This window comes from Aythya fuligula, chromosome 21, assembly GCF_009819795.1.
Source record: "Aythya fuligula isolate bAytFul2 chromosome 21, bAytFul2.pri, whole genome shotgun sequence".
Classification (NCBI taxonomy): Eukaryota; Metazoa; Chordata; class Aves; order Anseriformes; family Anatidae; genus Aythya; species Aythya fuligula.
The window spans coordinates 957076-981423 of record NC_045579.1 but is presented as its reverse complement, the minus strand read 5'-3'; the positions used below and the strand labels follow the sequence as shown (position 1 = coordinate 981423).

Genomic DNA, 24348 nt, shown 5'->3' with positions numbered 1-24348 from the left:
ACCCCTATTTCTAAAACAAAAATGCCTCCTCTAGTGCTTCTGGGGACAAACTTAAATTGGGCTGGGAGACTGTACCCACACAGAGAGCTCAGCTCAGCAAATACGATCATGCAGAAACGCACCGGGGCTGCCATGAGCTCACAACATTTGTGATTTCAGCAGGAAGAGAAGGAACAGCCGCGTTTCTCACCTGAGATGGGGTCATGCTCCGGGAAGGCAGCCCGATGGGCGACGCGCCCGGGAACTGCGGATGCCCGAGCTGCGCTGCCGTGTGGTAATTCCTCATGTCGCCGTACACAGACCGGTAGTCGTGGAAGGAGCTGCCCGCGGGGTGCATGATCTGTACGCCGTGAGGTACCACCACCGGCTGCGTCAGCGGCAGCCCAGGGAGCTGGCTGCTGGAAGGGACGCTGAGCAGCCGGGGCTCGCTGTGAGGAGAGTGGGCCAGCTTGCCTTCGGAGGACTTGGGCGTCTCTTTCCCGGGCTGCGGGGTCTTGCTGACGGGGGGCGTTTTCACAGCCCCTTCGGGCGTTCGGGATTGTCTGGTTTCCGAGTGGTGCTCGCCCACCGCGGCCATGTGGGGGTGCATGATCATCCTCACATCCCGGGGGACGTTGTACTGGTCCAGCCTGATGCTCGTGGGGTGCATGCGGTAATCCGGCTGCATCACCAGCACGTCGGGCTGGACGGGGGCTGGCCCCCTGCACACTGTGGTGTGGTGGTAGTGCATCTCCTCCTCGGGGGGATGCTGAGAAGACAGAGGGGGCATGACGATGTCTCTTATCGGCGCTGGCTGGGGCGTGCTGGATCGCTGAGGTTTAATTTCTATCTGAGGTTGCAGAGCGGCTCTGGGGGAGTGGAGCGCTTCTGGGCGTATGCCGTAAGGAATGCCGGAGAGAGGAGGGGTGTTCATTCTCACCTCTCCTTGGGACAGGTGGCCCAGGGATACAGTCTGCGTGACGCTGTGTGGGGGCATGATGACGGATTGCTCTGGGTGCATGCTGGATATGTACTGAGGCACAGGGATTCCCGGCGCCAGCATGACCGGCGTGCTGCTCGACAAAGCCGGAGACGACGTGCTGCCGGGATGACAAGCCCGTGGGAACGGCGACGGCGAGTGCCCGCTCGTACGTGGCGAATGTGGCTCCTGTTTGGTGACCCCCAAGTGAGAAATAGCCCGCTCGGTTGGGGTGCTGGGTCCCGAGCTGACGTGGTTCGCTTCCGAATGCATCTTCCCGGAGAGGGAAGGGTGATGAGGACTGACTCCGGGACTCAGGTTGGAGGGCTGCAGGGTCTTGGTCTCCACTTTGAGAGCAGCCGGATCGGGCAGTTTTTTGTTCACAACCATCTGGTTGTGAACCAGCACAGGTGGAGTGTTGACAGTCTGCGTGAGGACCTTGCCAGGCTGAGAGGCTGGAGGCTGGACAGAAAGGTGGGCTGAGTCGGACTTCTCCAAGGTAGCGCGCTCTTGTTTGACAGAGGAGATGACGGGTGACGTATTGTAAGGCTGCGTTCCTAGTACCAAAGAAGAATGGGTGGAAACAGTCCCATAACCTGTGGAGGTCTGAGAGCCTTTCGGCGTCGGCTGAGATGGAGTAATAGGCTCCTGTTTAATCTGAGACTTGGATACAGACTGCTGAAACTCTATGTCGACAGCACTGGCTGGGGGAATCTGACTGATCTTTGCACTAATCCGCTGAGGGCCTTCCGTCTTCTGTCCCGAGTAGCTCAGAAGCACAACACCTTCTGACGTGTTTACCCGCAGCCCTGGGCTGGACCCAGTCTCTACAGGCCGATCCTCAATGATAGACATCGATCCCGGATGAAACCTACTGTTGTCATTTGTGCTTGACCTCTGTTTAAATTTAGGTGATGGAGCATTCACGAGACACGTCTGGGTCTGGGGAGCTTGCTTCACCAAGGTGATCCTCGGAGCCTCCTCTAGGTCAACGCTGTGGGGCATCCTGCTTATAACCGAAGTGGCTTTGGGAGCAATCACAGTACTTATCTTTTCCTTTTCACTGAACACTGGTGCTTCAGCCACCGGTGGGTCCAAAGCGTTAGTGACAGGAACTGCTGGCTTCTCCTCTGAAACTGGTTTTATGGCCTCTACAGCAGGGTGGAGAGGTGCCTCCTCCAAGCGGGGTGCGCTCACCGGCTCAGCGTGCGTCGTCGTCACGTGCGTGGAGGTTATGCTCGTCGCCGAGACATATTTGGGCTCCATGAGGATCTTCCTCAAAGTGCTCGAATTTGTGTCGATATCCGAGGCCTTCGTGTCAGGGGGAAGAGCGGGCGGTGGTGTGGAACGGGCACGGGGCTCCTCGTGCCTTACAATCCACTCCGGCACCTTGGCAGCGCTGGAGTGGAGTGGGACGATAGCGGTGGGCACCGGGGTGGGCAGCTTGGCCACGGCTGCTGCAGGAATGCTGGGTACGGCTGCATTCGGGGCGCTCGGCGGCGTGATGGGCGCGTTCTCGATGGGCGACCGTATCTTGAACGCGCTCTGACTCCCCTCGTCAACAGGGACCGGCGGGGCAGCCAGCTCCAGAGGAGGTGGCACGGGCGCTTTGGGAGAGGCGCTGCTCTCAGGGACAGCCTCGGGCACGGTGATGGCAACATCCACGGCTGCAGCCTTGCTGGCGTCCGAAGCGTTTGGCTCCACGGATGCCTGAGCAGCAGCTTTAGGTTGCTTTTCCTCCTTCAAGGCTTCTTCAGGTTTTGCCTTTACTTCGTTGGCGGGGGGAGACTTGCTCTGCGCCCTGTCTGGCTCGTACACGTTGACTTCAGTGGCATCACCCTTTCTGCCCGTGCTCCTTTTGCGTCTCTGCCGTGTGGTTTTCTGACGGCCCTTTTCCTTCCGAGCGACTTCAGCCTCCTGCAGGGTCTCGGCCTCCTGCGCCGAGTTTGACGATTCGCTGAAGCTGACTTCTGTGTCCTTGCTCTCTGTCTCCACCACCAGCGGGGCAGAGCTGGGAACTGGCTGCACTGGGGGCTCAACAGCAGCTTCTGTTTCTAGGATGTTGTTCACTGCCTGATCGGTCTCGGGCTCCATTTCCTCCCGAGGTGACGGCAATACCAGTGGCTCAGCCGGGATTTCTGCTTCTGATTCAGCGGGATAGGTGGGGGGTGCAGGAAAGCTTTCCGTCTCCCCAGAAATATCATTGATGATGGAGCCAATAGCTGCTGCCAGCTCCGTCTCACTAGCCTGATGGGCGGGTTTATCTCCTTCCTCCTCCTGACGAACTTCAGACACGTCTGCCGTCGGCTCTTTGTAGGCAGTAATTGACGGAGGAGTTTCGGTGAGTTTTGCAATATTCTCCACAGCCTGCTCGAGCTCAATCTGTTTTGCTAATTGGGCAGCTTCAGGGGATTGCTTTGGCTCCCGCATCACCTCTTTTTCTGTTTCTTGGAATGAATCTTCTACCTCACTCTTAGCAAAATGGGGTGGCAAGATATCCTCTTTTGGGGGGCTTTTGATTTTTGCCGGTGACACCGCCACGGGCTCTGCCTCTTCCTCAGCTGGCCGCAAGGCGCCCTTGACTTCATCAACGTTGAGGCGTATTTCTACATTTTTGAGACACACAGATGCTTTATCTACAACAGTTTTGGTATTTTTATACCTTCCCCTTTTGGATTTTGTAACCTTTTCTGGCACTGGCTTCTTCTCGATGATCTCAACTGTGGGGATTTCTAGCTGGTTTTTCTCTGCATCCAGTTCTTTCCTATCACGTTTCTGTTCGCCTGCTGTCAGTTCTTTCTCAGTTACTTTTGCTTTATTGCTGTTGTCACTAACACTCGATTCCTGACCGCTCCTTTCAGCAGCATCTTCAGATTCAGCTGAGATATCGGCTTTTGGTTCGTTCTTCCCTTTCTTCCCCTGCTGGCTGGTGGCAGCCGATGAGTGACTGTGTGTCAGCTTCTGGGATCTAGGAGACCTCCAGCCCTCCACAGGCTTTGGAGCTTCCACAGCTTCTTTAGTTTCAGTCTCCTCCACCTCTTGTTGCACTGGTTCTGTCTTTATCGGAGAGATGTCCTCCTCCGGCTTACGGCGGGTTTTTGGAGGTCTTCCTCTTCTTGGGGTTGTAGGAACAGTTGTCACCGTTTCCTGCGGTTCCTTTTCCCCTCTCTTCCTGGTGGATCTAGTTACCTCCACAGAGTCCTTCACAGGAGATGGGCCCTCATTGTCTCCTGTGGTGGCATAGACTGACCGTACGTTTCTGCGCCTTGTTCGGCCGATGGGCAAGCTTGGCTCCACGTTTTCTGGCTCTGCAGCAGAACTAGGGGATTTAGCAGCATTCCGTGAAACTTTCTCTGCTTCCACTTTCAATTCAGAAAGCTTCTGCGTTTCCCCACGAGGAGAGCTTGACCTTTTGAGTTTTTCACGGTCAATTCTTTCGCTCTTCCTCGTGACGGGCTTTTCTGTGACACTAGCTGTGGCTGCCTGCACAGGAGTCTTGGAGCGTTTACTCTTGTAAGACTTTTTATCTTTTACAACAACCGGAGGTTCAACTTCCATATCATTGTCAGAAACGGGAGGCAGCACCTCAATAACTGCCTCCACCTTTTGACTCACGCTAGCATCAGCATTGGCAGAAGGCAGAGGATTTTCTTCCTTAGGTTCAGAAGCCTCATCAGACTTCTGAACTAGCTTAGGTGGAGGTGGAACCGACTGGGCAACTTCAGGTTCTGGATCTACACTGATGTCTCCTGGAGAGAACGAAGCTCCAGGAGTAGGAGGCTTGGTATCCAAGTATGAAGGATGCTCTATTGCTACAGCATCTTCCTCCGGTGCCAGAGTTGTAGGAACAACTTCTTTACTAGCTTCGATGACTGGCGGAGGTTCAGTTTGCTCAGGTGGTTCAATTTTGACAGGAACAGCAAGCTCAGGAAAAGGTTTTTGTTCTTCTGCTGTAGAAGCAGGCTCAGATGGTTTTTCTTCTTTTACAGAAGCTGTTTCCACTACTATTTTTTCATTCGCTACCTTCTCAGAAGCAGCTGGTGCTGGATCCTGCGGCAAGGCAGCGACTGAGGCAGGACCAACCACTGAGGAAGTTTTATGTTCTGGTTCTTTACTATCAGGAACTGTTTCTGGTGTTTTGGGCCGATTATCTTTATCTTCCTGTTTTTCCACTTCTTTGGGTTTCTGGTCTTTCTCCTTTTCTTTTTGCTGCATTCGCGTTAGTTCAATAAATCTGCTGTGGAAAAGAACAACTGGTTCTTGCACCAAGTCAGCTGCACTGTTAGTCCCATCAGAGGAAGATTGTCTCCCATACAATCTACCAGAAATGAAGTCAAGATCATCATCTTTTCTCTCTAAATGCTGCAGGCGCTTAGAGTCCTGTTCAAAGATTGAACTATGCAAAAAACGAGAAGCAAACAGTTCCTGTCTCTCTTGTTCCTCTTCTTTATGATCTTCTTTCTTATCATCCAGTTTTCCACCTTCTGAATCAGTCCTGATTTTTTTCTTTTTCATATACCAAGATGGAATAGGTCTTGGAGCAGAGTCAACTTTCTCTTTGTCTTTATTATTTCTAAAACTAGCAAATCTTGAATCCCAATCTAGAAAGGACCAGTTTTCTTCTCTGGAGGAAGAGAGTGATTTAGCTCTTTCAAGCAAGGCCTTTGTGTCCGGTGTGATTGTCTTGTCCAATGCAAAAGAGTAAAATTTGTTTCTTTCTAGAGAACTTGACAGTCTTTCCTCTCTTTCACGAAACTTCTCTTCTCTGTCCCTTAATAAAAAAGATAATCTGGAACTCTCTAACAAAGACGAGGCTTTTGGAGAATGGGGCTTGTTTTCACCGTCATCATCTGAATCTGAAGGCACCTCCCCTGGCTCCAGGTCTCGTACAGACCGCTTGCGTATGCTATCTCTTTTGACAATGCTGCTTGGAAAGCTAATATCAACTCTACCAGGCTCCTGTTTCACTTGTGTTTCCCATCTACTTGAGTCATCTTCAGAACTCAGGACAGAAAGTTTTATTTTAGCCATTTCTGCCATCTGCTCCCTCCTGCTGGAATCATAAGGATTAAATTTCAGAGAATCCTCCCTCACAGTCATATTGGAGTATGAAAGACCCTTTTCTTCTATTTTAGGTGATTCTTTGGTTTCCTTTAATGGCATTAGCCTCGGAGAATCTAGTGTGTCGTCATCTTCGTGGAAAGGGAATTGTCTGATGCTAGGTGAACAAGATGTCCTCTCAGAGTCTTCACTCACCTGACGAGAACTTCTGTAGTTTCTTTCTCTTTTAGTGCTAATCTCAAAGTCAAATTGGTCAGTCTTTTTCCTTTTACTTGGTGGAGAGTCATCGGTGACATCTTGTGGAGGTTTTCCCACCTCATGGACCAAGCTCCGTCTTTCATACTCATCTACATCTTTCTTTGGACTGCCGAACTTCTCAGATTTTGCTATCTCCATTTCCAGCTGCTGTTTTAACCTGCGACTTTGCTCCATTTGTTTCCTGTAACTTTGTGTGTGGTCAATGTCAATGCCAATTTTCTCCTCTGTATCAGTTGACTGAGGTTTCTCTTGGCCAAGCTTATGGTCAGGTGTGTCTTCAGGAAGACCAGCATAGTTCTTCCTTGTGTCCTCTCTCTCTGTTCCTTGTTCATCTAGTAGCTGTGCTTGTTTATGCTGGGGTTTTACTGGATTCAGTTTTTTAGAAGGGAGTTCTTGAACTTCTACTGGCTCATCAGCTGCCTCAATCAGCCTTGCCTGCAGATCTAGAGTGGGACGCATGCCAATCCCACCAACATTAAGAGTCTCCTGAATTTCTTTGGGACTAGTAACAGGAATAAGTCTTTCCAGTTTCATTTTTTTAGATTCCCTTTTAAGCATCTCCTTCCTTGGGGGTTTTCTCTCTAATTCTCCTTCCCTTAGCATTGTCGCTTCCCTCGATGAAGCTGTTGTATCAAGTTGCTTTTTCAAAGCCATGCGTGTATCCTCCTCATCTTGGCTGCTTCTTTTCGCTTCCAGTTTTTGCCTGTCAGGCTTCAGATTTGCATCGGCAAAACGCCTTTTACGAGCCTCCAGCTTGTCTAAATCCACTGCATTTGTCCCCTCGGAAGGTTGCTCTGTCTTCAAGTGCTTTTTGGGTTTCAGTTTTCCCTCCTTATCAACCACTTCTACATGACTGGCAAGGGCTTTCTCTTTTTGTACCTTGGTTCTAACTGGTTCCAGTTTAGACTGATCAGACTTTGTTTGCTCAGCTTGAGATGTCTGTGTTTTTTGCTCAAGAAGCGGGGACTTCATAGTGTCATTGTCAAGCTTTGCTCTCAGTTTCTCCAAAGCAGGCTGATCAATAACTTTCCCTTCCTTTTCTTTTACTCGGGTCAACACGACACAGGGCATTAGTTCTAGGCGGTTTTTAGCTGTCCCTTCTTTGTCACCTCTTTCTTTACTTTGTTTACTATTACCCTTTAATTTTTCAGGGCTGGGCTCTCTCTCGTTCTCTTGATCTGTTTCAGAAGACTGAGAGCTGGGAGAATGGAGTTTTGCTTTTCGTTTTTGCTTATCAGTTTTCTCTTTCTCTACTTTTTCTGGCTTTTCCTTTCTCACCAAGCGTTTGTCTTTGTCAACTCTTTCCTGGTCGAAAGCTCGCTCCTTCTCTGGTTTTTCGTTTTTTGCATAGCGTTCTACGCGAGCTTTGTCAAGCTTGTCGTATCGTGGAGGAGACAGAGAGCTGCAGCTTCCACTGCGATCTGATGATCTGCTGTAGATCCTCCTCTCTGAATCACTCTGCAGCCTTTCTGATTGTGAGGGAGATGCTCCAGGACTCTGTGGACGCCTGGAGTGCGTTGGACTCTGGCTACGTTCAATCGGTCTCCTCTCGTGATCTCTGTCGCGATCGGATTCAAACCGTTCTCTCTCCCTTTCCCTCTCCCGTTGCCTGTAACTGTACTCCCTTATGTCCTGCTCATATGGATCACCTCTGTAATCCCTGTACTCGCGTGGGTCATCGTAGTATCGTGGGTCGTAGTAGTCTCCTTGGTAGGGATCCCATTCTGCATAAAATTCTCTGCCTCGAGCTGGGTATTCTCGTCGAGGATCTTCAGGATATGTCCCAGGAGTCCTAACAGTCTCATAGTAAGTACGATCAGGGGCATATTCGTAAGATCCTCTTCTTTCATCTCTGCCAAAAATAAACACAACAGGGTGATTAGTTTTCCCTCTCAACCAGCATACTGCAGTACTGCCTTCTATGCCATGCAGGGGGATAATTGTACAATAATTTCTTTGTATGTTTATCAAGGCAACTGTACATAGCTGCATAGAGAGATTTAACAACAATGAATCAGCGCAGAGTGGATTAAATGCTTTGTTAGCTTCAAACACTGTATGCCCTTAATTGGTCATTTAATGACAGCTTTGCCAAGTATCTTTTCATCAGCCTTACTGCTTCATTTTTGCCAAATTCAAATGCTGCATTAAATTAAGGTAAAACCTGCACAGCACCTGTGCAAACACACAGCCTGTCATGGTAGAGAACACCCTATCTCAAGAAGCAGAGACAGTCTCTACCTACCTCTGAAAACACAAGTCAAGTCAAAATTCAGAGTTGGAACCTCTCCATGGCTAAGCACTGAAGTGGTAATAAGATTTCTTTAAAAATCCTAAACTCTTGAAGTGATCTTTTAATTCCAAAATAAACTCCTTTACTGCATGTGATATGCTGACATTGCCTATTTACAGACCAAGTCAACAAAAAAAATCAGCCTGTCCGGGAGAGCAGGTGAATTCTTAGGAAGCACTTAGCAAAATTTATCAAGCAACTAGCATTATTATCTCAATACCCCCAAAATGCAAAAATCAACCATTTCTAACACAGAACATGACTCTTTGGTATAAGGGGCAGCATACAGAGGACACAGAGCTGGCATTCCCATTCTCCACCATTACAGAGCATTTTACGTGCTCTATTTCACATACACTAATTTAGCTTCATAGTTTAGGTTTTATGCTGAAAGTTGGTAGCTTCTGCATTGTAAGAAATGTACAACAAAACAATAATACACAAATACAGGGCTTTACACCCACCAAAGAAAAAAAAACAACATTCTGCAAGCAAAGTAGGATGTTGTGAAAGGCAGGTGTGGGTAGATGGATATGAAAAAGGGAGTTGCCATGTTTGTTAACTTTTCATTTTAATCAACAAATACAAAAACAGATTCAAAATGCACCTTTTGTATTTAGTAACAATTTGCTGACAGGAACAAAGGAGAGCCTGGCCACTCCACACGTCCAAGCAGTCTCCTCCACATCTGAATAATTTATGAACTATTAAGAGGCTCATGCGACAAATGGCCCTTCTGCACCTCGCATCGCTCCACCTGCACTCTGCCCCTGAAGTCATCGCTCCTTCAGGGCTGTTGAGTAACAGCAAGAAACCCCAGGCAGCTTTGAACAGTTGTGATACTACAAAACTCAACCTCACACAAAGATATTCCAAAGACATTCCAGCCTCCAGCCTCCCACTCAAGAAATCCCATTTACATTCTCACAGCCCACCGACTGTGGAGAAATGGGTATCCTCGAGTCCACATCAGTCTATTCAGGGTGAAACACTACATGATCTGGGTTTTGTAGTGGCTGGGGAAAAGAACACTTCCAGATTTTCTGAAGGCATGCACAGTACTCTGGTTTTGGGAAGATCTGAGATTAGTGCTGTATTAACCTGGGGATATTATTCTATAATGTAATCATCAATGCATTCTCTGAAGTTAAAGCAACAATTGTTTTTCTTTGGGTCCTACTTAGACTGGGTACAACCACAACTTAAGAGAACCTGGTTAGTGCAGTTCTTAGCATCATTGCTATGGACCATGAACTGCCAGGAGGAGCTTGGAAGACTGGAAGATGCAGAATGACGAGACACACTGCAGAGCTCACTCAATCACTCCATGATTCATTACTCCTAAGTGTCTAGTAACAACTATGTGAACATAACGACAGAAAAGGAAAAACAAGACTAACATGTACCCAAGTATCAAGTTGTTCCAGACAGTGTACAACTAAGAATTATTTCACAGCAAAGACATGCCCAGCTGACTTCTGTGCATTAAAAGACATCTGAAAATGCACTACTCTTTTCTCAATTTGGTGTTGTTCAGAAAAAATTGACTGCTGACTGTTTGCTGGCACATCACAACATCTGGCAAAGACTAGGGAATGCACACATTTATTTCCATTATGCAAATCCTGATTGCCAATTTCTAAACCCTTTTCACTTTTAAATCTGGCAATTTTGCATGTATGTTAGCTCAATCTATTTTGCTATAAAAAAAACCAACAACATTCAATTTGCCTAGTATACAGGTACAATCAGTGTCACACCGGGCTTATTCATAGGTGAAACAGAACCCTAACAATTAAGCCAGCCTCTGAAGGTAATAAAAATGCAGCCCCACAAAAAGAAAATGTTTTGCTTTTCAGCCTTCACCACCATCACTAGTAATAAAAACACTGATGTTCTATTCAGTCACCGGAGGGAAAAAAAAAGAAGAAAATGCGGAGTGCTTCTGTGCTGGCTGCCTTCAGCCAGGGTCTGCAGGCACAAGTGACCATTCAGGGGGAACACAAGCCTTTGCAGCCTACACAAAATGGCCAGAGACCAACATGACAGATGCTTCAGAAGGACATCAACACAGAATACATTTCTCATGTCAAAAAAAAAAAAAAGCATCCTCCATCGTATTTTATTGTTTATCAAGCTAGCAAACTAACTTCTTGAAGGGAGTAAGTGGAAGACTAAATTTTACTCTGCTTAAGAGATGAGCAGCAGTAGCTTATCAGACTATATACATAACCTGTTAACATATACATTACTCCTGAGGGTATGGGTTAAGGCATTACAGATAAACTGTTCTTTGCATTCTTAGCAAATGATGAATGACTCACAGCTGTGTCCTGATGACCCATCACCTTAACCTAAATACTAAACGTACATCATGCAGATGGCTAAAACCTCCACCTAAATACAAATTTAGTTACCAACTGCACTTCAGATGTGTGATTTCCTGCTTGCCTTTATCATGTGCAACTCAAGCCTGGCCAACCAAGTTTAAAAAAAAAAAAAAAAAAAAAAAGGTTGAGAAGGTAAAACACACAAATAGAATATTTTTAATAAAATTTTAAAAAGAAGGGTGAAGTTGATAGGAATAAAACCAAATGTTTTTTTAATGATTATAGCCTGAAAAAAAGTTTAATTGTGCAATGCTAGTAAAGCAAGAGACTGCAGTAAAAGTATTAGACACATGCCTTCTTTCTGCCAGCATTTCATAGAAGTCTCTGATATCTTGACCCGTTTTCTCCATGGAATGATAAAATGCCAACTGACTTTCTCGATTTGCAAAATCCACCTGAAAAATAAAAGGTAAATTACGTTCAGTGAGAGAAACAACCCATTTTAACATAATTTCAGTATCTGCTGCAGAATCTGAACATGGGAGCAGAACTGAAAATGGGGATGATACTATTCAACGAAAAAAGGCCAAACACTTCTCAGGGCTGGCCCTATGCATCCCCAGAAAAAAAAAAAAAAGACCTTTCCCTCTTAACTCAGTGTAGCCGTGTGGATCTATATAATTACCTCCTTGCCGGGGTATGTTGTTTTAGCTGCGAGACCAGAAGCACACGAAAAGCTTCTGTTCAGTAAGCCAGCAGGAAAAATACACACTATTATCATGGCATTGATGCTTTTAATGCCACAACTCCATTTAAAGTTCCAAAGTCCCTTATATCTCAGCACGGTGCTATAGGCAGGTCAGTATTATTAATCCATTTCAGACTGCACATTATTTGCCTGGGGTTATATACCAAGGCAACAGCAGGGATGGGAAAGGAACCAAGCATCCTGAATTGCAGCTCCCTATTCTAGCTGCTCGAAGATTGGCTGTTTTCTAGCCAAGTGTGACAACATTAAGAAGCTAATGGCATAGCTGGTGCCAAAAATGAAGGATTAGAATGGATTTAACGTAGTGTATTTCACATAATGCAATTTTTTTTTGAACGTTCTAGGGGCTTTTTGTTGTTTTTGTTTTTTCAATCAGCCTAGACGTTCATCAAACCATAGCAATGGAGAACAGACATACACACATTAAGGGTGTTGCTTATTCCCAAGTTGCTAAGTAGCAAGACCCACAAACACAGGATATGAATTTTTTTAATGGCCACATATTTTATCCCATATGAAGGCTACTTACATTCAACCACCACACTTAGAAACTATAGTATATCCAATTGCTAACCCCGAGGGGTGTGAAGTTGCTAGGTTAATGCACCAGATGAGAGATTACGCTTGAAATCATTACCAACTCTTCAGGAGAGAAGAAAGGAGGAGAGGAAGATGATTCAGAGGGCTGGCTGACACCTCACGTCCCCACTTAGCGGAACCGATGGGACACTTGTAACAGATTTTACCACATTCACCCAAATCCAAGAGAACCCTGTCAATGCTAAGTGTTGCTCCAGGAAACACTACTTTTCATCCATTTTTTAGAGCAGTGCTTTTGATGCTTTTCCCCTGTGTGACGAGCCAGGAGCTGCCATCACTAGAGCAGGCCGCATGTTTGGGCAGCCCTGCCCATGTCACTGCGAGGACGAGGCCACTGTGAGGACGAGGCCACCATGAGGATGAGGCCACCACGAGGACGAGGCCACCACGAGAACGAGGCCACCACAGGCACCAGCAGCTGACAGGCAGCAGGCTGTCGCCTCATGGCTGTGGCCAGCTCGAGCCCTTGGGTTTCACCCTTTAACATAAAAATGGACAGAGCTTGCCTTGGATTCGGGTGAATGAGGCAGTAACACGGACACCAACACTCAGGAGCTTAGAGAGACAAGTTCAGCAAAACAAACGGCAGAATACTGGAAGAGGCTTTGTAGGTAACAGTTCAAGATACCCTAACATCTTGATAAGCCGAGTATAAAAATCGTTTAAGCCTTAGATATCTGGGACATACTTGTCCCACTAAGCATTCCTTTTGACTGGCAGTCTGCAAATGCCAGTGTTTAAGGGGTAATGCCTAAATACAATTTGTTTCTTTTTTTTTGGAGGTCATTCTGCACACCTTAATTTTATTCCCACCGATTTTCCTCCCCTTGGTCTCTTTTACAGCTGCTTGTGCATATTCAATCTCATTGTAGAGAACCAGGGCCATGCCTTTTAAGCGGTCAAACACCACCTGTAAAAAACAAAAAAACAAAACAAAAACCAAATAAGAGCCTCATCCACAGGACTTAATGTCAGTCCCAACAAAATCCTAAGTCATGAGGATACCAGTAAGAAAATAATTTTTAGCAAGGTAAATTTCCATTCTTTTCTGATGAGGCATATTGTTATGAAGAGACAATAAAGGACACGGGACTGCTTTGAATTGTGGATATTGTGGCTTGAGGTATATTATGCCTTTATTTTGTTTTTCTGTATTTTACTTTTATTTTTTTTCTCTGGTGACTGAGTTTTGTAGTTTTGCTTTGTTTACTTTTATTTTTTGAAAAATTTTCCAATATGTTTTAGGGGGGAAAAAAGGTAAAGGGAACATTTAATCACAAAATGGAAACAGTTTTTGTTATCACAGTCTGCAGTACCACTCAGTTGCTAAACGCCCAATTTCCAAATATTAGCTTCCTTTAGCAACACAGACTTAGTATTCAAGCAACAACAGCTACAATAAAGAATGTCAAAGCTGCAACACAAACCCACACAAATTCTTAAGGAGGCAAGACCCTGATCCTGCGAAGATTTGCACACATCGCCCCACTTTAAGCACATCACTGTCCAACAGAAACACACGGGACAACTCACATGCTAAAGTCGAAGCATGCGCACAAATCTCTGATGCCTGCTCGCGGCGGGGCTTGGCCGCACGCAGGGAACGTGCCCCCGCTGTGTCATACGGGCATGTTGCACGGCCATGGACCTTCTCTTTTCTTTCACATACCTGTGTTAGTGTGAGTACCCTAACTGCTTTTAAGAAGTCACTTTTTTGGTTTAATGAAAAAATATAGTCACGTCTAATTATATAATTAGCATGCATGAGTATAACTAGTTAATTAGGTTGCTGTTCCTACAGTGGTTAGCATTCTAGATAAATTTGGTTGGGGAGAGACTGTACTGCACAAGAGCAACAAGTGGGTTCCACTACTCGTTATCTCGGCTCACTCCAAACACCAGCAGAGACTGCTCTACGTATCGGATCGACAGGATGCAAAGCTAGAGATCCCTGTAGGCCAAATTACACCCCAGAGAGAATTTCTCTATCTGAGCCATAAAGCCCTGGACAGGCGGGGTTGAAAGGACAGGATGTGAAGAAAGGAAGACAGTAACAACTTCAAACCAGACACCAAAGCCTCCCACCTACCTTTACCACAGGCCCGTATCGGCAGAAATGTCGAGTTAAATACTGATCCGTAACGTTTGTAGAAAGCCCATCTAACCACACGCAGTTTGTAGGCATGCTCTTTCCAAAACCCAGCTGAACACAAAAGGGCAGAACTTCCATCAGTACAATTCACAAGTGTTAAACTAACTGTACAGAGCACGCCTAATTAAGAGTTATTTGAAGAAAGCTAGTCATCTGTATGGGTTTTCTAAAATTAGCGTCTCGCGCAGGTGCAAGCAAGACAAAAATCAAATAGCAATTAATGAAAATAATTCTGCATGCTTAAACAAATACAATGTTTGACAACATTTGTTTCTTGTACAATTTGAATGCTTCTGGAAGGTGACAGGTTGACAGCTCTGGGGATTGACAGCCTCTGTTCATCGTCAGTAGTGGTACAGCTTCCCAGCACTGCCTTCAAGGAGTACGAGTACCTCTGCAAGCCAGAGAATGTCAGTCTCCAAATCTGCTCAATCTGGGCCTCCTTGCTGAGACAGCCAAGAAAAGTGCTGATTAATCCCAAATCTGGTGGTGGTTGAAAACATCATGCTGTAATCTGACCTTTTAAAAAAAAAATCTCACTTCCATAGCCTAAGCTGATGCAAAATATCTTCTGATGCCACAAACAAAAGTAACAGGGAGAAGGATACAGTCCATGGGAGGGTTTCTTTACCTTGAGTCGGTTATTTCCAAGATATTCCCCATCCATTTTCTTAATTGCTTTACACACACTTGCAATATCACAGTACTGCAGGAATGCATACTGAGGAACACCATTCACTTTCTTAATGTCAATATCCTGGGGGAAAAAAAGCAATCGACAGTCAGCAACAGGCAAAAAAGAAGATTCAACAATGTAAAATGAATCTAAATGATTTTTTTTTTCTGAGACTCACATGGCACAACGCTCTCTGTTTAATTAATGTTTCTTTCACAGAGAGGATTTAAACGTTAGTAGATTGTTTAAAAACTTTGCTGCTCTGTTGTATCTTATTCAATGGTAAAACCAAATCCTTACTGATGCAGGGAAATCTCTTCATAATGCAGACTTAAAATTCAACCCCACAGAAGTAAGCCTGACCTGATCAACAAACAGTAGCTTTGGTTTGCTAATATGTCAAGAAGAGACAACACAGAATCAAAGAAACACATATTAATTTTTGCTTGTAAAGGCTCAAGAGGAAAAAACAAACAAACAAACAAACAAACAACCTGCTCCAATCCTCATCTCTGATCCAAGAGCCAAGCAGGGCCTTTTTTCCAAATAAACTCGATGCATCCTGTTCCTAGAAGCAGAAAGTGATGCTGGACGCATCTCTTGAACTGACCTGGCCCTGATGTGGCAAAGGCAGAATAGAGCCCAAATTCTGATCACTGTGAAATCACTGAAGGATCCTAAGGCACCACGGGCCCATTCAAAAGTAGGTGCAGTCACAAGAAAGCTGTGGAAGCCTTATAAAGGCTCCTTTTAAGTGATTTTTGGAAAATAGCAAGCCTGGAATTGACATTTGGTTAACATTCAAGCTCAGCACTAGTACTGGCAAATGTACCGAAAGCCTCTGAACAAGCTCATGATGTTATGATTCATTCTGAGCTGAAAATAGAAGGTAAAGTGTTTCATTTTATTTTTTTTAAATAGCACAAGCTTCCTTTGTGAGCTACATGCCAATGCTACCACACGAATTTAAGCACAAACATTCCAACATTCAGGACAGACTAATTTTACGGTTAATAAATTTAGGGACAAGGCAGCAGTTTGATAAGGTCTTTCTCAAGAACTCTTTAGCTGGGAAAACAGAAGTAAACAGGGAGATTTACACAACTGTTAGAATTCGATAGCCCTGGCCTAATGATTTAAGTGGAATACTAATGGAGGACTACATTTCCACGTGTCTGAAGTAGCACTACTGCAACTGTGGCAAATTATACCTGACCACTCACCCTAGGCAAGCAATTTCTTCTGACAGGCAAATAAAGCACCATTACTTCGCCCACTATCCGCTGGAAAGGTTATAAAGCTAGTCCCTTTTGCACCTGAGCTTGTAAGTTTTCGTGGAAATTCTGCAGGGCAGCACTGCTGCTGAATTCTGGCCGATTAATAATGTTGACAATACAGCACTATTTCACAGAAAAACCAATTTAGGAGACAGTGCACTACTACTGATAAGCATCTTTATCAGGACAGCTCAGCTGGTATAACATTAGAAAAGGGTTTAAGCCACAGACACTGTGAATTCATAAATCAGTGCTGATGGCAAGATTACAGCAAAGGCAGCACAATTGCTGCCAGACATAACAAAATGTAAATTCTTTGTTTGCTCACATCATACATGGAAGCATGCCTCCCCTCTTTTTACAGATACCTCAACAGTGACAACAATATTTAAGTGCAGAACAAATAAGGCAGCCACAGCCACCAGAAGGGTACAGTGAGTATACAGAATAAACTATTAGTGCAGAAGCTCAGGTTCAATTAATTATACTCACTGAAGATAATTACTTTTCTGGAAAATCTCTCTCAAATGCAATATTGATATGACTTGATAGAAAGTGGCGTGAGGAGAAGAGAGGGGAAAGATTGCTGCTCTATCTCATGCAGATCAGCCTGCTCAGCTGAAAACCCAAATCCCGCATGTGTCATCACTGATCCATCTGCTCAGTGCCTCTTCTGCCCTATTGTCAGCGAACAGACTGTCAGAGCTGATGGCTACTGCCACATGCAGCAACTAAACCCTTTGTTTCAGAAATCAACAGGAAATGCAGGCTTCGCAGAGCTCTACTGATTAAATGTGAAAGTAACGCTGGGCATATTTATATCCAAACCACCTAGCTATGCTTTTTTGCAAACCCTCTGAGCTAGCAGAAAGATTTGTCTCTTACAAATGCTCCCAAGACTGTTTCTATTGTTATTTCCTCAATACACTTGTACTAAGATTTCACTCAAAATGCAAAGAAAAGCTTTCAGGTACATTCTAGCACGATGAATGACTCAGATTATTGTAAAAGGACTGAATTATCTGTCATCAACATCATGATTTACCACCACTCGTAGCATTTTACAGGTCTGTACAGAAAGAATGTGCAGTAATACCCTACATAGTAAAAAGAAAGAGAGAAAGAGAGAAAGAGAGAAAGAGAGAAAGAGAGAAAGAAAGAAGGAAAGAAAGAAAGAGAGAGAGAGAATTCACATACCACTATGCCACCAAAGCGCTGAAAAATGTTGCGAAGGTCATGATAGGTTGTTGTTTTCTCCAGGTTGCCAATGAAGAGAGTTCTTGTTGCTTTTGGGTGAAACTCATCTATCCTTTCATCCAAAGGACGAAATTCATTCTCGCTTTCTGTTTCTAGAAGCAAAAGAGAGTGAGAAATTTTTAATGCACTGGGGTGTTTTTCATGTGGGTTTGTTTCACGTTGATTTGTTTGTTCAAGTCTACTTCCTGACAAGCAGATACGATCTGAACGAGACTAACCGATGTCTTTGACAAAAATAATGTAGTACTATACTTGTGAACTGTGTTATTTATGTGGAGTTTGAAAGGCCTACATCACACCACTGGGTGAGCACTGAGCACCTTTAGATGAAAAGTAGCTGCCTTCTGCATCTGCTTCTTTAGAAAGTTATTCTTTTATTGCCTGTCAAGAATTCAAATAAGGCTGCACTGTACTTGGGGAACAGAAAATGGAAAAAGGTTATTTTCACAAATTGATTTTTAAACAAACAATTGAAGTACAGAGTGAAAACCGTGTGCTCAATGCTACAGCTTACACTGGTTGGTCATTCGCACTGCCTACATACACACACTGCCTAAGCCTCATAAATTCAGTCATCATTAGCTGTTTTAATCAAAAGCAGAAAAAAGAAGGCTATGGGGACTCAGTGCTATGCTTACATCACCTACTGGTTTCCACTCCATTGAGATATGGAAGATTTGATTGTTTCTTCCAGCAGCCAGCAGATCCCACTGTTTAAAAGGATGGCAGGCTTCCTTCTCTGAGGTTTAACACTGGAATTCTCTCCCCGTTTAACCTAAGAGCATCCACTCTCCTTGCTCTGGAATTTATTCTGGCATATTTCCCAGTTTCTTGAAATTATGTTTCTGCAGGAAGGCAATTTTAACATCGCTTACATCTATGCTGCCTCTTTGCAACAGCAGTGACTATGCCCAGAGCGGTCATGCATCCAGTGGAAGTGCAAGAAGGGCACGGGGCCTTACCTGGTCCTATCCAGGCTGTTACTTCAATCTGCATGCCAAAGAAGAGTTTTCCTTTTGAGGCATTTAGTGCTTTTTCCTGGTCCTCCTGCTGTCGGAAGAACACCAGTCCATACCGCTCCTCAGAGGCCCCATGAATCTGCACTGACGTCACCTTTCCATACTTCTTAAATTCATGGAAAAGTCCATCTTTAAGGCTTGTATCTAAACCAACAAGCAAACATTAGTACTATAAAAACACGTGTTTTTTTTTTTTTTTTTAACAACTTAATAGCACCAGAAAAGACATGAAGAAATCTGCTATTCTTTATGAAATGTGACTTCGAGTTTTTCAGTGTCCACAGAAATGCCTTTTAATTTTTCAGTGTTATTTTGCCTGTGTCAAAAGCTGATCCTTCTCTTTGCCTTGATTTTAAAATCCAGAAAACCACCCACGCAGGATTTTACATCACTGAAGCCGACGGGCATACAGTTATCACTTCTAGAAGAAATCCACTTCAAAACGAAAAAGTAAACAGTGTTACTTCCTCAATGAGCCCACCACGAAACACACAGATACTGCGTAGAACAGTTCTCAGAGGCAAGATGAGACATCTGGAATGGAGACCCAAGTTATACAGCATTCAGTTCAGTCAATTCAGAAAGTTAACTAGGCAGATTCGTGTGATTCTGCAACACTTGACAGTGTTCACACAATCTGCCTAATATCCATGGGGCATGGACCTCATGTCACTTCAAGGAACTACAGCAAAAAAAAAATCTACAGAAAGAATATTAACGCTGCAAGGTATGCTGCTCACAAAGCTAAGACATGCTAGTTTGATTCAGCCAGAGCCTGTGTATACATGAATTACGCTCCAGCTCTTTTCCAAATGACCCCATGTTCTTTTTTTCCACGGAATCTCTCCCTTGTTCAGTGCAGGGAGCAGAAAGCGACCATCCACACTCCTCAGTGAGCGGTCTCCTACATTATTTACCATGCACTGTTCAATGCTCAACACTGCAATAGAAAACCCTGAAGTTCTCACATGATGCAAAAAAGAAACTGAGGCATGGCGAGAAGCGATGGTCAGAACCTCCCACCAGTTCCAAGTGACACATTCGAGATGCTTCAGGTTTTCCCCCGGGAAATCCACAGCACTGTTTTGTGGCACCAGCTCCAGTAGCTGTAGTGCTGGGGACGTGTGGGATTTCTCACAGATGGTCACTAATTAAGCAACTTTCCCACTACTGCACGAGAACCGAGGCAGAAGCCGAGAGAAGCCCGGCCTCGGAGGCAGCACACAGCTGCCTGGTCAAAGGTATGACCCTGCTACCTTGCACCCCTGCCCCATGTAGCACACGCCTCCCTGCTCCTCCACAAGGGCTTTGGGATGCAGGAGACCTTCTCTCGTTGCTTGCCACTCCTTCCCAGGGCAGCACCCATCTTCTGCTCTAAGTGAGGCAGGGCTCTGGGGGATGAACCTGTGTGCTATCACCTTGTGACATCTGCGCGTTAGGAGCCTGATCAAAGCTGCCCTGAACTTTCTCCTGGGCTCTTTCCTCGCAGGCTAACCTTTCTGCCCATTCCTGTCCAGCCTTTGTTGCATCTCCATTTGCATAATTTCCTTCCGTCCTCCCTCCTCCACATCACCTAGCAATGGATATCAGAACGTTTTTAAGACCTGTAGCCAAACAGCACAACCTTCTAACCCAACATCGGATCCAACGTTCCAAGTATGGACGCTGCTCGTCTCTCAACAGAATGCCTAAAGAAACCATTCAGCAAAAAACAAAGTATTTTTCTTTACCTGTATCAGCACAAAGCTATGGTGGTACAAGAGCAATAGAAAAAAATGTGGAAAATTTCTGCCTCAGTAGCTTAAGCTTGGTGACACTGGGAGAAACAAAGGGGAATGCACTAGGTAGATTTATCCCTAACCAATGCCTCGATGTTTCCTTTCACGGATGCAAGAAGTTAAATTTCTGGCAAAAGCTGTAAAAGCCAGCAGGTATGCTCCTCTGTCCAAGAGGCTCAGAATTTAAACTCAGTGAAGAGTCCTGAAACACACATAAATCCCCGGCATTTCCATCTCTAGCAGAGTAACAATGACATCTCTTAAATGAAGCATCATTCATAACTTGCTGCTTTTTGTACCTCACCTAATTGTATTACATTACTATGGCAGCAATAACCCTGAACCAAGTTTCATAAAAGATGGCTCATCAGACCATATTCTGGTTTTCCTGTTCAACAGCGAAGAGTTTAAAAAGACACATTTGACACCAAGAACACAGAAAAAAAAAAAGATTATTTAATCAGTCAATAACCTGCCCCTACTCTTTTTTCCCCTTTTTCTGGCACCTTGTACAGACACTGTCGCATGTGAATTTACCTGTTGAGCGCACTGGAAGATTTTGAACCTTGATCCCAAAACTTTTCCGGGGTTCATCTTTCTCCAGAGATGGAAGCAGCTGGGACGCGGGCGCGGGGACTGCCGTCGACTGCACAGACCGTGCCGGGGACTCGTCACTCGAGCTGCTGCTGGAGTCACTGCTGCGGAAGGCACAAGGGAAACGGCAGGTCAGTGCACGGAGACACAAAGGGGATTTAATTAAAAAGCAAAACGCCCGAGCTGCCGCTGGGTTTTCTGCTCAGACGGCAGCAGGGGAACGGCTGCGGCCGCACCGCGCTGTCCCAGCAGTCAAGGAAACGGAATATGGGTACGATGTCAGCGGCTCCTGTTACGCTCCGTGACACGAGGCGGGGTGGAATTACGGCCAGGCCTGCGTGGGAAGGCTGCAGGGAGGCACAGGGCACGCAAAGCCCCTCGCCTGCCCGCGAAGGAGCAGCGCAGCGAGGAGAAGAGCCGGGGCAGATGCACGGGAAGCAGCAAGCCCGGCCGGCTGCGGCAGCGGGGTGCGGGGAGTTCGGGCCCGGGAACATCTCTGACAAGTTGTAATTACAGAGCGGGGTTTGTGGCTCACACTGCATGGAGAGCCAATCGAACCCGCCGCCTGTTGACGGTGCCGATCGTTAGATGCTTCGCGGAGGAGTCACAAATACAGAGAATAATGTTATTAAAGCTTGCCCAGTGGGGACACGTCATCTTCTTCAGTGGCTGATTTCTTCCCTGAGGCACGAGGGCTTGTATCACTGCTAAAAATAATTTTGTCTGACATAACCCTGGAGATTCTCCATTACACGAGCAACTTTCTAAAAAATTCCACTGGAATTTCAACTCCGAGCCTGGATGCTGGGGGGGGAGGATCTGCCACGTACAAAAACAACAGGCTTGCTTTTAAATTTGCTTCATTTGCTTGAATTTTTAAGTCTGTCTGTATTGTGTCAGAAATGATAAACAAGTTCATCTTTTTTCCATCTTACATTATTTCACGGGCTTGTTACATTCCCTCTTTCCCTTAACCCAACTAACTCTTTCTCTTCTTTTCTCAGGGAAACCATTTCATGTTTTGTATCCTTTTTGTGATTGCATTCTGTGGCTTTTTGAGGCCGTGAACAAGTTAATTTGCTCCTCAGCACGGCATGCTGCAGTTCAACATTCATCTTTCACCCATTTATCCCCTTCCCTCTGCTCCCCACCCTATGCCTCTGGTACTTCTTTACCACCCCGGGTCCTCATGAAAAGTCAAGCTTTTCTCTACAGCGTTTTGGGAAAAAAAAAGGACAAAACTGGCCCCACGTTCACCAGCCGTCGGTAGTCTCCAGGGGTGACACCACCGCCCCCTGCCACTATGGAACAAACTGGCAAACAGTGGGGAAACTTCTTTTAAAACACAAACACAGTCAGAGGATGTGTATGGAGAGAATCTGAAAATAATTTCCAAACTGAGAGCAGCACCACGTGCTGCACCATTCCCCTGGGGCAGCTAAAACAGATTTTAGGGCTTCCTCGAGCCTCTGCCCCTTTTCACATTTTTGCCCGGCACTGCCACCAGCTACGCACTTCTCCAAACATTTCAAATATTCGGCTTTGCTAAGATTGTATCTTTTAAGTAAGTGGCGGCATTGAATTTCTGTTTGAGCAGAGCTTTAAGATGGGAATGGGCTATTTTTAGCCTTTTTATGACGACGTTTAAAATATGGAACAAGCTGTTAAAAGCACAGCACTCCACTTGGGGAGAAGATCGGCTGCGGGTAGCACCGTCAGACGTCCGAGCAGCGAGCCCCGTGCCTCCCCGAGACGACAGCCGAGGAGGGTGAGGAATTCTACAACAACTTCAATTTTATTTTGGGAAGCGGGGACCATGCCGCTAACTTCCACTGCGTGCAGGGAGCTTCAGGGATACACAATCGAGACCTTCTGAGACATTCCAGAGAAGAAAAAAAAAAAATCATGCTTGCTTTATTCAGTTTTCAGGGAGGAGAAAATGGCAGCAAGAACAATTCCCCTTTCTTTCAGGAAAGGCTCGTCACTTTTCCAATTGAAGAAACATGGATATAATCATTCAAGAGGAAGTCAGAGGTTTTCTGCTGTGTGAATAGGAGATTGATGGAAGAGTTAATTGCAGCCGCTGTGTCATACAGTTATAGCACACAGCAGAATGAAAATAAAGCCTCTGACAGGGAGTTATACAGGGTCTCGAAGAGAAAAACAGAACCCCTTGTAACCAGACCAGCTTTAAAAATACACAGAACTAAAATATGTAAGCTGCACGAGGGGATGTTCCCAGAGTATTAAAATCAGGGTATGGCTTCTCCTTTCCCCGTAAGTCACTTTGAAAACCTCTGTCCTTTGCCAACCCGTGGAAGATAACTTATTAAAAATGCCTCTAGCGAGACTATCTTCTGAAACACCAGCTAAGGAAATCCTACCGCGGGAATGTTAAGAGACGTGTTAAAACAACAGCTCTGACACCTGCTTCCATTTCAAGCCATCGGCAGCTCTCGGGGCAGGCCGGGAGCATCCCAGGGAGCAGGGCTTTGGGTCTGCCCCGAGCGCGTTCGCCACCGGCACAAGCGCCAGAGCCGCGCGGCGATTGCTCGCGCTCTGGCACCCAGCCTTTTCCCAACACGGGAAAACCTGCTCTTCAACATCCATGTAAACTCAGCGGAGCAGAATGCCAGCACGCAGCAAAACTAATCTCCTGAGCTGTCACAACACACACATTTCACAGAGAGGGAGTCTGTGCTGGGAATTTGCTTTTTTAAACATCTTAGGCTTACAGCCTCATTTGCCTTTTAGGAGGTTTCAGGGTTTTCTTGTGACGTATGCTAATTTGTGAAGAACTGGAAGTTTAAGCAGAAGGATTTCAGACGCTCTCTCGTTGAGCTCAGATATGCACAAAGCTTCAAAAATGAGTCTCGCTCCGGTTTTTATCGTGGCATCACAGCGATGCAAAATAGAGGGTTTTGATTTCACCGTCAGCAAAATCAGATGGAAAGCGGAGCTAAAAGGAGATGACTCTTACTGCAGCGAGGAGGCAGACGTGGAGCCCTTCCCTTACACACGCACCCTACTACCAGTGTAGTTTACGAGCCCTTTTAAAACATTAATCTGCCTTCCATAATTGTGTTTTACAAGTATTTAGGATGCCTGTGATCTTATTCACCACATTTATCTACACATCTATTTTCTAATCACATAAAGTCGATTAATTATCCACTGCTCCGGTTTTATCCCTATGGGTAGCACCCCAGAGACTCCAAGGGCGAGAATCCAGCACCGGGTTCACATCACACAAACGAGCCCCAAATTCCCCCGATTTCAGCCCCTGGCACACCGCAGCCCATTGAGCACACAAACCTCTCCTTCTC

The 24348-nt window shown here is 45.6% G+C and overlaps 1 protein-coding gene across 3 annotated transcripts in view; it reads right to left on the bottom strand.

Moving 5' to 3' along the window:
- Positions 1-24348, bottom strand: part of SPEN (spen family transcriptional repressor) — a 65027-nt gene that overhangs the window by 4405 nt on the left and 36274 nt on the right. For 2 of the 3 annotated variants that reach the window (XM_032201226.1, XM_032201224.1), the window contains exons 4-11: positions 20966-21126; positions 18594-18794; positions 17572-17723; positions 15053-15178; positions 14359-14472; positions 13066-13179; positions 11255-11355; positions 191-8129 (exon numbers count right to left, since the gene is read on the bottom strand). In XM_032201226.1, coding sequence (XP_032057117.1) covers positions 191-8129; positions 11255-11355; positions 13066-13179; positions 14359-14472; positions 15053-15178; positions 17572-17723; positions 18594-18794; positions 20966-21126 — 8908 coding nt within the window. The remainder of the gene's footprint in view (positions 1-190; positions 8130-11254; positions 11356-13065; positions 13180-14358; positions 14473-15052; positions 15179-17571; positions 17724-18593; positions 18795-20965; positions 21127-24348) is intronic. The other variant, XM_032201225.1, reaches the window with a different exon arrangement.